Raw genomic sequence first — 15,980 nt, forward strand, 5'->3', positions numbered from 1 at the left:
ACCTAGGGGTGACAGTGGTTTTTAAGGTCAGGCTTGACAAAGCCCTGGCTGGGATGATTTAACTGGGGATTGGTCCTGCTTTGAGCAGGGGGTTGGACTAGATGACCTTCTGGGGTCCCTTCCAACCCTGATATTCTATGATTCTATGATTCTATGATTCCGTTTTAAGTGCAGGACTCTGCACTTGTCCTTGTTGAACCTCATCAGATTCTTTTGGCCCAATCCTCTAATTTGTCTAGGTCCCTCTGTATCCTATCCCTACCCTCCAGCGTATCTACCTGTCTTCCCAGTTTAGTGTCATCTGCAAACTTGCTGAAGGTACAGTCCACGCCATCCTCCAGATCCTTAACTTGTTAAACTTGACAACTGTAAACTTACTAATTTAGCTTTGAGAAGCAATTAAGATTTTCCAATATAGAACATTATATGCCATTATGTAAAAGAGGATTGAAGTCACACCTCTGGGCTAGTATAAGGAAAATTATTATTTTCAGCACAATGCTTAAGTACATAGTTAACGTTTAGCATATGGTTACATCTGTCCCTTTTCAGAAAGTCTCTGATTCAGCAAGGTACTTATGTTCACTTTAAGCATGTACACAGTGTAGAAGAGCTCTGTGTGGCTCCAAAGCTTGTCTCTCTCACAACAGAAGTTGGTCCAATACAAGATATTACCTTACCCACCTTCTCTCTCTAACTTTAAGCATGTGAGTTGTCCCAATAAAATCACTGGACCTGCTCACATGCTTAAGAACCTTCCTGAATCAGGGCTTAAAACATTTAAACAGATGCTTAACATTATATATGTGCTAAAGTGCTTGGCTGAACTGGGGTCTTAAACTCATACTTAAAGAGTCTCATGCATGTGCTTAATCGCTTGGCTGAACTGGAATATTTACATATGAACTGTAAATATAAATATATTTTCAGTGATAGCCACGAAGAGCCTGATCCTGCAGACTTTTACTCAGGTAAAATTTCCATTAAAGCCAATGGGAGTTTTGCCTCAGTAAGGGGTCCAGGATCAAAACTTATAAATGTATGTATATAATATACATATATAGAGAGAGGGAGAAATCTGATACTATTCAATGTTCTGTCTTTTCTTTCTTTCAAAATACAAATGGTATTTTAATAATACAAAATACTAGCTGATGTGTGAAACCACTGGCAAACCATATCAAAATCAAGAAATTCCACATCTTATTTGAGAAAGAATTACATTCAAGAAAAAAGTACATATTTGAGAACTGATGAAAAATATGCTTTTAAATTACAAAATTTAGAATCAGTCTAAAGCGGGGAACAGAATTAAAAGAATAACTCATCCACTATAACCAGCATTAGTAGCTGCAGTACTTCCCCCCCTACTTGTGATATCAAAGTATGTCACTTGTAGAGTCTTTTAGGAAAATAATGTGATTTGTTCAGAAGCCTTTAGTTATAGTGTTACGATCAACTTATGTCATCTATGTGTATATTTTGAACAGATAATTAGTTTTCAGGTAACAGTGTTTTACATATATGTTTATATCCCGGAAAAATAGAGAAATTTAATATCTTCAGCACAATATTTGATGATGAGTGATAATACTCTCTGGTTTTATAAGGCGACAATGTTGTCATCCACACCAAAGCCTATTGCCCCATAAACATAAAAACAACATAGCAAAATTACATTTACATAGGTAATAAAGCTGTCTTTGTACAGGGTAGTTATATACAGTTACAGTGATATTTTAGTTGAGAGATTGATCAGAATTTTTTTTCACTGAGTTTCTTACATCAGAAAGCCTGGTTGTTGCTAAAGACTAGAACTTGCAGTGATATGAGAGACTAGCAGCTACCCCCTTCACAGTACAGTATTCTGCCGTACTCAGAACATAATATAAAGCTTTATCATACGGAATCAGCGTGGTGTGATAACAAAAAGCAACATGAAAAGCAAAACCAGACATCAATCGAATATGTGCTATTGAAATAGAGCATACATCATTTTCACGTGGCTCTCCCGAAAACAATGGGCTAGATCCTCAGCTGGTGCTCGGTGACACTACCGCAGAGTATGCCATATATCTGGCCCCATATATGTATATTATCAATTTGGTTACAGATACAGCATATACATAAAAATGGCAGAAATTAACAAGGATTTACAAAGATGCATGGCACAGAGCTGGGTGTGGGCATTTGCTCTTGGGTTGTTTCTATGAACTACGGTATATTCTATAGATCATTTTTAAAAACATGCCTTTTCCATAATACCAATGTAAGACAAATCCCAACAGTAGTAAAGGCCTTCATAGTACTCATCACCATGCATTTTTGACAGGTTTCCATGCCCCATTTGGGTCTTTTGCACTGCCCCATTTCCGTTGGCGTCAAAGTTTGGTGCCGTTGGCCATTTTGAAAAAAAAATTGCGTGCGTTTGAATGGGGGAAGTGTTGTGTTCGGATACATTGAGAGCAGTTTAAAGTTTGGGTAAGGTTTATTGAAAAAAGGTGTAAGGTGAGCTGTTGTTAAAGGAAGGTTATTCAAGAAAAGAGAGATGATGGTATACTATAAAAGAATAGAAAATGTGATACATTGAGGGAAAAAGTTTGAAAGACTAGAGTGAAAGAAGATTAGGGTTGATGAAAAGGAAAGTTTGGGTAAGGTTTATTGAAAAGTGATTGAGTAAGGAGAGCTGTTGTTAAAGGGCAAGTTATGAAAGAAAAGAGAGGCTGGTAAAGATATGCTATAAAAGAATAGAAAATGTGATACATTGAAAGATTAGAGTGAGAGACGTTTGGGTAAGGTTATTGGATGTGATTGAGTAAGGAGATCTGTTATTAAAGAATAGAGTGTTTGTGTTACTGAACACATGCAGAACGAAACATTTTACCCCACTGATTGTGAATAGGGGAAGTGTTGAGCTTGGATACATTGAGAGAAAAAAGGTTATTGGATGTGACTGAGTAAGCAGAGCTGTTATTAAAGAATAGAGTGTTTGTGGTACTGAACACATGCAGAGCGAAACATCCTACTCCACCGACTGTTGGTAGTGAAATGATAGCTGTTTTGGGCAGTGCTCCTGGGAGCTAGCCCCTCCTTTTGGTGGACCAATCAGAGGTTGTTTTACAGCTAGGTCACAGAATGAGCTTGTTGAACCAATCTTGTAGTCCCAAGATTTAGAGAGGATCTTTACCTTACATTAAAAGCTATAAAAACAGGATTAAAAAGAAAATTTAGGAAGGACATGAAAAAAAAGTGAATTAAAAAAAAGCATTAAACAATATTAAAAACTAAGGCAAAACCTGTTGAGTAAGCACATGGCCAAAAACTGGCTTTAAAAAAACATTAAAAGCTAGGTTTAACAAGGAAATTTAGTAAGCACATGATAAAAAAGTGAATTAAAAAAGCATTAAATAATATTAAAAACCTGTTTAGTAAGCACAGGTCAAAAACTGGCTAAAAACCAATAAAACTAGGATTAAAAAGGAAATTTAGTAAGGCGAAGCCTTTTTTGTAAGCACATGGTAAAAAAAGTGAATAAAAAACCATTAAACAATATTAAAAACTAAGGCAAAAGCTGTTTAGTATACACATGACCAAAAGCTGGCTAAAAAAACATTAAAAGCTAGCTTTAAAAAGGCAATTTAGTAAGCCCATGATAAAAAGGGTGAATAAAAAAGCATTCAGTAACAGGGGAAAAATAGAGAGCACATGGCTGAATTGGAAAGAGAAAGATATCTTTACCTTTCCTAAAAAATAGGAATCTGTCTTCATATAGGTTTGTCTTTTAAAGTGTTTATTCCTTTACAGAACTTAATATAACTTTCACTTGTATTTGTTAAAAAGCAGGTGAAGAAGCAGCCTTCTTATCTCTGATCCAAAGGCTTACAGAGGGTGTTTTTGCTAACAGCGGCTTTGCTGCAAAAGCATACTGGTTCAAACTGTCCTTACTAAAAAATGACCAGTACTAGTCAAACATAGTCAAACATAGGGGGGAAAGGACATTTTTATCACTATAAATTACTTTTATAAACAGGATTTCTGTGTTTGTTTCTGCAAACTCACTTTTTATTGAAACACCTATGCCAAAGGGGCCATATAAAGAAAAGTGTCTTCAGATAGCCTTGTTCTTCAAAGGGGTCTTCTTCTTTTCTAATCCACTACCTTCAAAAGGCTGTTTCAAATTGTTCTCACTCAAATCCCCATACGGAAAAGCTTTACATTTTTTTTCTTAGTCAGGGTTTAGACCTGGGGTGCTTCTGCATGCTCTTTTTTTATTGAAACATATGCAAAAGTGTTAAATGAAGGAATGTGACTTCATATAGCTTGTCTTTTAAAGTGTTTATCCCCTTACAAACCTGTCACCTCTATTTGTTAAAAACTTTAACAAATTAATTTTATAAAATAACTGGCTGTGGTTTTAACCCTGAGCTAATTTCTTTTTTTATTTTACCTTGTTAATAAGCTTAGTTACAAAGCAATGTCTTCTTCACATAACGAAAGAAAATGTTTATTTCAACAAGTATTTGGTATAATTTTGTTTTAAAAGCAGGCCTAGGGCTTTCTTGTTATGGTCTGGCGTTCTTATCTCTGATTCACTGACCCACAGACGTTGTTTTTGTTGAAAAAGCATGGTGCTTCAAAATGTTCTTACTAAAAAATGACCCATGTTAGTCTAAAACATAGGGGAAAACAGCTATCAGCTGCAAAAGCCTGTTGTTTTATATTGGGGTTACTAAAAAAATAACCAGTGCTAGCCTAAAACCTAGGACAAAACTTTTTAAAATGGTTTGTTACTAAAAGCGTATGGTTTTAACTTTTATGAAAACCGCCTTCTAAAAAACTACATGGTGGGAAGAATGCTGGGGGTCTGTTTCTTTTTAGAATCATAGAATATCAGGGTTGGAAGGGACCTCAGGAGGTCATCTAGTCCAACCCTCTGCTCAAAGCAGGACCAATCCCCAATTAAATCATCCCAGCCAGGGCTTTGTCAAGCCTGACCTTAAAAACTTCTAAGGAAGGAGATTCTACCACCTCCCTAGGGAACGCATTCCAGTGTTTCACCACCCTCCTAGTGAAAAAGTTTTTCCTAATATCCAACCTAAACCTCCCCCACTGCAACTTGAGACTATTACTCCTTGTCCTGTCCTCTTCTACCACTGAGAATAGTCTAGAACCATCCTCTCTGGAACCACCTCTCAGGTAGTTGAAAGCAGCTATCAAATCCCCTCTCATTCTTCTCTTCTGCAGACTAAACAATCCCAGTTCCCTCAGCCTCTCCTCATAAGTCATGTGTTCCAGACCCCTAATCATTTTTGTTGCCCTTCGCTGGACTCTCTCCAATTTATCCACATCCTTCTTGAAGTGTGGGGCCCAAAACTGGACACAGTACTCCAGATGAAGCCTCACCAATGTCGAATAGAGGGGAACGATCACGTCCCTCGATCTGCTTGCTGTGCCCCTACTTATACATCCCAAAATGCCATTGGCCTTCTTGGCAACAGCAGCACACTGCTGACTCATATCCAGCTTCTCATCCACTGTCACCCCTAGGTCCTTTTCCGCAGAACTGCTGCCTAGCCATTCGGTCCCTAGTCTGTAGCTGTGCATTGGGTTCTTCCGTCCTAAGTGCAGGACCCTGCACTTATCCTTATTGAACCTCATCAGATTTCTTTTGGCCCAATCCTCCAATTTGTCTAGGTCCCTCTGTATCCTATCCCTGCCCTCCAGTGTATCAACCACTCCTCTCAGTTTAGTATCATCCGCAAATTTGCTGAGAGTGCAATCCACACCATCCTCCAGATCATTTATGAAGATATTGAACAAAACCGGCCCCAGGACCAACCCCTGGGGCACTCCACTTGACACCGGCTGCCAACTAGACATGGAGCCATTGATCACTACCCGTTGAGCCCGACAATCTAGCCAACTTTCTACCCACCTTATAGTGCATTCATCCAGCCCATACTTCTTTAACTTGCTGACAAGAATACTGTGGGAGACCGTGTCAAAAGCTTTGCTAAAGTCAAGAAACAATACATCCACTGCTTTCCCTTCATCCACAGAACCAGTAATCTCATCATAGAAGGCAATTAGATTAGTCAGGCATGACCTTCCCTTGGTGAATCCATGCTGACTGTTCCTGATCACTTTCCTCTCATGTAAGTGCTTCAGGATTGATTCCTTGAGGACCTGCTCCATGATTTTTCCGTGGATTGAGGTGAGGCTGACTGGCCTGTAGTTCCCAGGATCCTCCTTCTTCCCTTTTTTAAAGATTGGCACTACATTAGCCTTTTTCCAGTCATAGATAAGAATAAGGCAGTTAAAGGTGCAAGGGTGGGGGGAATCTTGGACCTATAAAATTGGGTCAGGAAAATGAATTCTATAACGCTGCTATAGAACAACCTCCGACTGGCCCGATACAAAGGCGAGAATAACAAGTCTGAAAGTTTCTGACTGTGTAGTTGCCTCATTTTACAGAAAGACAGGCCAGGTAAAAATCTCTCTCTCTCTCTCTCTCCAGTTCAATCACATGCTCTCTATCTTTCCTCTGCTCTTCCTTTTAATCTACCCTGATATTGAATGCTTTTTTATTCACTTTTTTTATCATGTGCTTGCTAAATTGCCTTTTTAAACCTAGCTTTTAATGTTTTTATTCACTTTTTAAATATTATTTGATGCTGTATTCATTCTTTTATCATGTGCTTAGTAAATTTCCTTTTTAAACCCAGATTTTAATGTTTTTAGCCAGTTTTTGGCCATGTTTAGTAAATTTTCTTTTTAAACCTAGTTTTATAGCTTTTCTTTTTTTTTAGCAAGCTTTTGGCCATGTGTATACTAAACAGGTTTTGCCTTAATTTTTAATATTAATGGTTTTTTATTCACTTTTTTATCATGTGCTGAGTACATTCCCTTTTTAATCCTGTTTTTATAGCTTTTAATATAAGATAAAGATCCTCTCTCTCTCTCTTTGATTCAACCATGTGATCTCTATTTTTCTCCTGTTCTTTCTTTTAACCTCCCCTGTTACTGAATGCTTTTTTATTCACTTTTTTACCATGTGCTTACCAAACAGGCTTTGCCTTACTAAATTTCCTTTTTAATCCTAGTTTTATTGGTTTTTAGCCAGGTTTTTAATATTATTTAATGCTTTTTTTATTCATTTTTTTATCATGTGCTTACTAAATTTCCTTTTAAAACCTACCTTTTAATGTTTTTTTAAGCCAGTTTTTGGCCATGTGCTACTCAACAGGTTTTGCCTTAGTTTTTAATATTGTTTAATGCTTTTTTTATTCACTCATTTATTGTGTGCTTCCTAAATTTTCTTTTTAATCCTGTTTTTATAGCTTTTAATGTAAGGTAAAGATCCTCTCTAAATCTTGGGACTACAGGATTGGTTCAACGAGCGCATTCTGTGACCTAGCTGTAAAACAACCTCTGATTGGTCCACCAAAAGGAGGGGCTAGCTCCCAGGAGCAAAACAGCTATCATTTCACTACCAACAGTCGGTGAAGTAGGATGTTTCGCTCTGCATGTGTTCAGTACCATAAACACTCTATTATTTAGTAACAGATCTCCTTACTCAATCACATCCAATAACCTTACCCAAACATCTCTCACTCTAATCTTTCAATGTATCACATTTTCTATTCTTTTATAGCATACCTTTTCTTTAATAACCTGCCCTTTAACAACAGTTCTCCTTACACCTTTTTTCAATAAACCTTACCCAAACGTTAAACTGCTCTCAATGTATCCAAACACAACACTTCCCCTATTAAAACGCGCGCAATTTTTTTTTTCAAAATGGCCAACGGCACCAAACTTCAGCACCAACGGAAACGGGGTGGGAGGGTGGGACAAAAGAACCAAGTGGGGTGTGGAAACCTGTCAGAAATGCATGGTGATGAGTACTATTGAGGCGTTTATTACTCCCAACAATGCAGTCAATGAAATTTTGAGTAATGGCTGTAATAAGGCTCCCTAACTCTTTCTGTTTGTGGCTTTGTATTGCTGCACAAATAATGTGTGCAAGACAGTTGTTCAACTCTAGGAATGTTACTCCTAAGAGTGTTCTTTGACAATATGTTGTTACTCTCTATTGCAAATTTTGCACAATCAGTGACAGTGTGCTCAGGTGCATTACTTGCAATTTAGCACCTGTTTCACTGTTCATAAAATATAGTTTAACAGTTACCCTCTGGCAGAGGACCATGGACCTGATCCAATAATCACTTAATCCAGTAATCCTCATTCAAGCGGGTAGTTTAATTGAAGTCAGTTCTATTGACTGAGGTTTCACAGTATCAGACCCAGGGTTTAATTTGTGCCAGGGCTGAGCCCCAGCACCTCTAAGCTTGGCAGTTCATAGCCCCTGGCACCTCTGGGCTTCCCACATCAGTTACGAAAGTAAAAAAAATTGCTTGAGCCCTGGGAGCTCTTTCATTACAAATTAAGCACTGATCAGACCCCACTTGTGTTTCAATATCTAGTCATTGTGGACCCAATCTTACATCCACTGAAGTCAAGGGAAAGAGTCCAATGGAACTAAGTTCAGAATGCTGAGTCAGCCTTCCTTTAAAATGGACTTGATTTGAAAACTTTTCTTAATGTTCAGGCCCTACAGTACAAGCTTTACTCTGGTGAGTAGTCCTTACACACAGCAGTTTCTACCTCCTCATTACTTACAATAAAGTACTCATGGCAGCAAGGAATAGTTGTACAAGTCACAGTTTCCTTCATTGTATGTCAATATTTCTTTCAAGAGTGGCAGAAATTAACTTATTAACAACTGTAGCAATGTATTTAATATATTATGGCTTTATGTATTATAACAGAACCACATTGACACTGGCATAACACAGACTTGCACCGACAAACTGCAATTTTGCCAACATGTTACAATCCTAATAAAAGATCCATGAACTTTCACTGACATAGCTTCCTTGCACTCTGACATTACAATGCACTTTTATTTCCATACATTTGCAGTGGCAATATTCCAAGGTCTTTGTTAGAAAAAGTCCCCTGAAAGTGAATATTCAACATTTAAAAAAATAAATTGAAAATAAAAGTACTATACAGATCTTTGCAGGTATTTTAAAATCCAAAATATGTTACCTGTTTCAAATGAGTTTTAAAGAACAGACATTAAAGAAGTCTAAGCCCTTTCAAAGATTTTGGTCAATGTTTGTCACCTTAGATGACTAAAACAAATAGTCCATATTCTCCCTAGCGGTGCGGACACACCAGCAGATATGGTATGTAAAGCCCCAGGAAGATCACAGATTCATAGCTTCTCAGGCCAGAAGGGACCATTGTGCTCATCTAGTCTGACCTCCTGTATAACACAGGCCATAGAACCTCCCCAAAATAATTCCTATAGTACATCTTTTAGAAGAACACCCAATCTTGATTTAAAAATCCATTGATGGGGACTCCACCACAACCCTTGGCAAATTGTTCCAGTAGTTGAGTAGTGTCAACTTCCAGCCATTATTTTAGTTTAAGATCTTCCAGTGATATGCAACTGGCATAGTGGTTCTTATGCCAACCTCCTCCTGGTTGACAGTGTAAAGAGCTTGGCTGAAGCTTCCCTACATCCTAGTGATTCTCAATTGCTTACTGGCCTTTAGGGCTATTGTCAGTAGATGGAAGTTAAATCAGCCCTGAGGCTGCTCTAACTTAATGCTGGGAGAATGGCCTGGTGTCCAATCGGCTCAAGAGAACACTCCCTATACTCACTCTTGCTCATAACTTGCACTGTGAGATGTGTGGCTATGACCAATAATATGGGCCAATACTGAGATATACTGAGATTTCACCACTAGGACAGGTTAAAAACCAATTCTGAAAAATGTGTCCCTTTTTTCTCATGGAAAATCTTGAATTTTTCTACGCGCTCTGCTCACCACATTTTGATTTCAATGGGAATAGTTGGTGATCAGCAAGTCTGAAAAATAAAGCCACTTTTATTTAGGTGTTTAAAATATTGGCACCCATGTTTGAAAATGCTGCTCTTCCTACCTGCAATAGTCTAGGAAAAATAATTAGAGCTGCTGACACCTTATGGGGGAAACTTGTTTGTAGGACTCATGTATATAATAGATTTAATGTGTATATATATATATATATATAATTAGTTAGTTAGTTATTTCTTTTATTCTTTATTACTAAAGAGTTAATTGTATGAATCGGGATCTTTGTTGTGAAAGAGTTTATTGGCACCAATAGAGGTCACAATTCTGTGTGACATCTAGAACTGTGTGAAATACAACCGCAAAACTACACAAAATCCACCTTCAACTTCCATTATAGGATGAGAATTCACATTGTGGCACTGAAAGGATCACAAGGTTTCAGGTGTACCTGGCCCTAGTTAATGAAATATTATAGTTCTGCATGAAAATCATGCAACTCTAACGCTCATATACGTCCAACAACAACATACGTAAAACATGGTTTAAGAAGAAAATATTCATATCATTCTAGTCTAGTCATCATTAGCAGCTATGTTAATGGTTATGATACCACCAACTATTATGGGTCAAATTCACTACTGATATAAGTTGCGGTAACTCTACTGGCATCAAGGAACTATCAGATTTTCTGCCTGGGGATATTATACAAATACAATAAATTATTGTATTATCATGGAGTTGCACCTATTTGTGTCTACTGTTGATTTTGCCCTACATTATCCAGTAAGGGATAAACACTGGCTATAGAAGAGGAATAAAGAAAGTGATTCTGAGTTCATACAAATGTTAAGGGTAGAGGTGGGCCTAAATGAAACCTGCAACATCAAAACACTCCTGGTGCTGTCTGGGAGTTCAGCATCCAAACTGCATTATATTTCCAAATTTTGCAGTTTATTCCTTCTTGCTACAATGGACCAAACAAAAAAACCTGCGTTTGAATGAAGCAAACAAAAAAATGTGCATTGATGTTTAGAATGTTCAAAAACTGGATCACAATCCAAATTTTGGCGCTCAGGCCCATCTCTAGTTCTGGATAGGGGAACAAAGGAGAAAAATTAATGAGATAAACAGTTGTTTTTTTTTCCTAAGAAGAATGTTTATAAGGCTTTCCATGGGGTATCAGCTGCTCTTTAATACATCACTGTCTGGAACTTATAAAGAAAAGAATCTGAAGACATACCTAAATGCAGGGTTTCTGAGTACTGTAGAAAACAGCTATAGTTTTATTTGATTTAAGCCATTTAAATTTAAGCCTGATTCAATGCAAAACAGCAAAATACAAACTATTAAAAAAATAAACATTAGGGATTTATAATGGAAAGGGCCAACTCAACCTTAACTCTAGCAGTAATATGACATCACTATAATACAATAATTATATGCAATACAACAATTGGTATGCACAGTACAAATAGCTAGGGTTTGATATTTGTGGTAGACCAGTCTCTCAATACCACTAAAATATTAAATACAGCAACTAAAGTATTAGACTTGCACCCAGCATTAGCGTAACTTACTAGAAAAGACTAAAAAACATCAGAATTCTATTTCTAAAAGAAGCAATAATGAAAACTGCTCTGCACTCTGGAATTCACGTGACTAAAAGCAAATCACTACTTTGTAATGTGTCAGTCTGCTCTTTATATTAGCCCATTATTATTGGAAAGGTCAGAAACGTCTACATATGTCCCAAATGTCCCAAGTTCAAACTGTAGTGACAACCAAGTGAACAATGAGACAGCAGAATGCAATCTGAGATATTCAGGCCATTGTGCACAACAGGAAAAGGACACCTTTTTACTGAAATTTCCAAGCCCATTTATGTTTAAGCATTTAGCTTCCTGTAGTCTCTTTGACCAGTAAAGGTTTGAAGGGACTTGCCAAGGGCTCTGGTAAGCATATTCTGGCTTTGGTTTGATATGACAGATCTACATGGTATTTTGTCACCAAAATTTAAAAGTGCAGCTACATACTGGTGTTGAGGCAGAGTCTGGCCAACCACATAACAACTCTTTGCACTGTTAAGTGCCTTCCATCAGAGGATACTGAAGTGCTAGACTAACATTAGGTAAGCCTCACAACATCCCTGTGAGGTAGGTAAAAGATATATAAGGAGTACTTCACTCTTCAGACATGAAAATGTCTCTGGGAGGAAAGCAGAAGCTCGTTTACACTGCAACACAAAATGTATAGGGCTTAGCAGGAGCAGAGGACTCCCTCTTCTTTTGTAAGGTCACATTAGACACAGAAGGAGAAGGTAGAAATCTGTAGCTCCTGGGCTGGTGCTGTTCTGCTACATTAACTCATTTTTGTACGGTTAGTAGTAGAGCAGGATGTGGCTCTACTCAGGGGATGTGGCTATCAGTTCTTGAGGAACAGAGTTCCATAGGAACAAGAGGCTATATTAGAGATTCTCTTCTCCCCTTACACCACTGTAAGGACTCCAGTGTGCCAGTTCACTATGCTGATATTGGCTGGTTCCTTGTGCAGTGCCCACTTGTGACCCATCTGTGAAAAACTTGTTGAGGATGAGTTACTACTACTATGATGCATTTTGTGAGTTGAACTGTGAGTTGTGTAAAATGTTTCTGACTTTGGGTGGCCACATTCCCCCAGCTATACAGAGCTGACCTCTCATGTTGCAAAAGGGCCAGAAATAGTTAAATGGCAGGGGGCAGAAATGCTAGTGCCTATCTATCCCCATCTCTGAACTACCATCACCCACATCCTGTGATCTTTCTGCGGTTCTGCTCTTCTCCAGACTGCACAGCATGGGAGAATTTTTGGGCCTAAGATGAGAACATCAGTTTTCATTCCCAATAGATGCCACCAATGGTGTAGAATGTCATTAACCACTAGCAAATTCAGTATATGGTAGGATTGGGAGGAAAAAAACCCCATATTCATGTTTAGAATTCTGGAATACTTTATGTGAATCACAGGAAAAGGGAAACAGAAGTAGAAGAGTTTTCTTAACAGTAGCCACTACAAATATATATCTGTATTTAACGTTAAAAAAAGAGTTGGCAAAAATGATAGGAGCATATTTGAGTGAAAATATCACTCAAATGCTGACACAAACATGGAATATTTAGGTTATTTGTCTATTAGATCATCACAGAGGCTGGCCTTTCATGTGCAAGATAGCTTTACTGGTTAATTTTGTGTTCATGGATCCAGGTTATTTTCCTCTTTTGCCCATATCCATTTGAGTTTGATGAGCATTTATGATAGTTGTGCATTAGCAGCTGTGTAATTACTACACAGGTTGAGTAACATATCCTGAATACCACTGCCTCATAAAATCATTCAGAGGAGGTGGTTTATGGATTCTGTCCAAGCAGCTATGCGAAGTTCTCCTCATAAACATTGTATACGTTCACGATTAGAGCTTTAAAATGTTTTTTTTCCACTGAGCAGCAGTGAATATAATTAGCTTATGAAATTACAGTGTACTAGGTGAGTGGTATCTCTCAATGTATGTACACGTTATTTAAATATGGAAATGGGGAGACTGCATATATAACAACCGGCAACTCAAAAATGAGTTGGCATCTCTATAATCATGAAGAGACAATCTGAGTGCTGAAATGATTGGCATCTATCATGTAAGGTTGACTTTACATCTTATGCCGCCCCTGTGTTTGGAACCCTACACACTTCCCTCTCCTTTTTTCCATTCCTTCTGTTCATTGCAACACTGATTGTCATAGATAGTCTTTGTGCTTTTGCATAATGCCCATCTTTGATGTAACAGGAATTCACATACAAAACTTGGTCATTATAAGTAAGCATGCTGGAATACAGGCAGGGACCATACAACCATGCACAAAATACTTTTTGAAGTTTTTTCAAACTGACGGTAACATTTACATGCACCACTTAATATCATGTTTGGTCATGTACACTGAGCACTGGATTTCACAAGCATTCATGACCGTCTCTTCTTGCTAGAGTTCCTTTACAGTTTTAATAAGAGCCCAGTGAAAGAAAACTCCCTGCAATTCTGATCTTGTCTTCACCATTTCAATGTCAAACGCTCTTAGATTTTCACATATTGCACCTCCTCTTGCAAAACTTCCCATTAAATGGTTAGTTAGAAACAGAGATTAGTGTGTCAGGGATTTTCTTAGCCACTGGAATAGTTCTTCTTTATAAAGCATTTGCCACCGTACATTGGCTTCCACTGTTTCCACAGCTCGAGAGAAAGAGGAGGCAGCTCCTTCTTTGTAGCTTTTTATAAAATTCTTCAGCTGGAAATACAATTTAAAATCAACAATTTAAAATTGAACTGAAGTGAGGAAGTCTTTTCAATGCATGTAAACAAGTCAGATATTTAGGACAAAACTCTACATTCACTGCTGAAGTAAATGTAATATCATGTAGAGAGATTTACTGCAAAATGCAATAAGACAGCAGACTGTATCAATTAGGTGTGACGTGCTTGCTTCAAATTGCACTGTAAGACATTGACATGTCAATGCCGGATCACATTAATATCATCTCCTCCTTCTCTCTTGTAGCCCAGCTGCTACACTTTGCAGACAGCTGGGCTGCTTTGAAGTCTTACTCCTACTTAAGAAACTAAATTGGGAGTGTTGGAAATGCTCCCAGTTCAGCTTTATAAGCAAAAGTCAAACTGAAACAGCTCCGCTGCCTCTAAAGAGGGTTGGTTTAATTAAACATTATAATAGATGTTTAACTTAGCCTTGCAGAACTACTTATGTTACTGCTGTACAGATTGATTGTTTAGAGGAGAGTGGATCAATTTAGGAAGTTACTGACCATAGCTACAGTGTGAAGAACCCATCAAGAGCAGTATGTTGCTAATTATTCTCAGATTTTGGACTACTGAAAAAGATTTTCTGTTACAGGGAAACTTTGGTTTTGGTCAGCAAACAGAATGGGTATTAGCTCTGACTTGTATGACAATCAGATTTGGGTTACAGCAGATGTGGCATCAGAATTTGAGTTGCTTTGCTAATGGCACTGATTTTCTTTGGATTAATATTAGATTTAGTCAAAGACATGGTAGGGTGACCTGCACTGCATGTTGGTGGGAACCTTATATGTCACATTGTTGATTTTTAGAAGAGGGTGTTAATAGTTGGCAAAAGTTTCTCTCCTGGTGAGGCTAAATTTCATGCATTTATTGAAACTTGACCTTAGACTATAGCATTTTATGCATTTGTTTAAAGCTAAAGGGTTTGATCCTGCAACTGAGGCGTTCACCAACCTCAGTTCCCACTAGCATTAACAGAGCTTATGGAGGGGGCTGAACAACTCACAGGAGGTGCTCAGCATCTTTTAGGAGCAGACCCTATGTTTGTACTCTTTTTTACTGATATACTTTCATGGCCGGCTTGTCTCAGGGGAAATGGAGCAGCCTACCAATGTTATGGAGGTGAGAATCCGGAGTGCAGTATGCCCTTACACGCTGTCTCAGTATTGAGAACAGGCTCCCAAATGGATGGCTATCACTCCCAAATGGATGGCCTTTGGGAAGCCAGCTGGGGCTATTCCTTGAGTTCTGAGTTTGTCAAAACTGGAGTGCACAGAAGAGGACAGCATAGCCATGAAGGCTGTAACCAGCCCTTGGTTAGCCGTCATTACATTGTGTACAAATCATTTAATCCATTTGAGATGATACATGGCAGCTGCTAAGCTCACCACAAAACTACCACACAACCTCAGACAGGCAGGTGAAGGATACATTCAACTGAAAGATCTGGCTAATTTAGGCAGGCTGTATATAATTACTGAAGTAGAATCTGGCCAGAATGCCATGGTTAACAGCTATCCCCATACTTAAAGTACTGATGGTGAAGGAACAGGAGACAGAACATTGACATTGTCTATTATCATAAAACATGGAGCTTTTAACTTTCTCTACAGCATCTACCTAAAAGGGATACAAGAGGCCAGTGTTTAACATCTTGACCGATGGATGGCACCTCCAGCAGCATAGCCCACCTAGTACTGTGGTAGTGTTCTAGTCCCTGTGCA

At 38.2% G+C, this 15,980-nt stretch overlaps 1 protein-coding gene across 2 annotated transcripts in view; it reads right to left on the minus strand.

Moving 5' to 3' along the window:
* Positions 1-7,902: 7,902 nt before the first annotated feature.
* TRHDE (thyrotropin releasing hormone degrading enzyme) overlaps positions 7,903-15,980 on the minus strand; it is a 337,934-nt gene continuing 329,856 nt past the window's right edge. For both annotated transcript variants that reach the window (XM_073327757.2, XM_073327756.2), the window contains one exon: positions 7,903-14,227. In XM_073327757.2, coding sequence (XP_073183858.2) covers positions 14,084-14,227 — 144 coding nt within the window. In that variant the 3' untranslated portion in view covers positions 7,903-14,083. The remainder of the gene's footprint in view (positions 14,228-15,980) is intronic.

The sequence above is a fragment of the Lepidochelys kempii genome, chromosome 1 (genome assembly GCF_965140285.1).
Source record: "Lepidochelys kempii isolate rLepKem1 chromosome 1, rLepKem1.hap1, whole genome shotgun sequence".
Classification (NCBI taxonomy): domain Eukaryota; kingdom Metazoa; phylum Chordata; order Testudines; family Cheloniidae; genus Lepidochelys; species Lepidochelys kempii.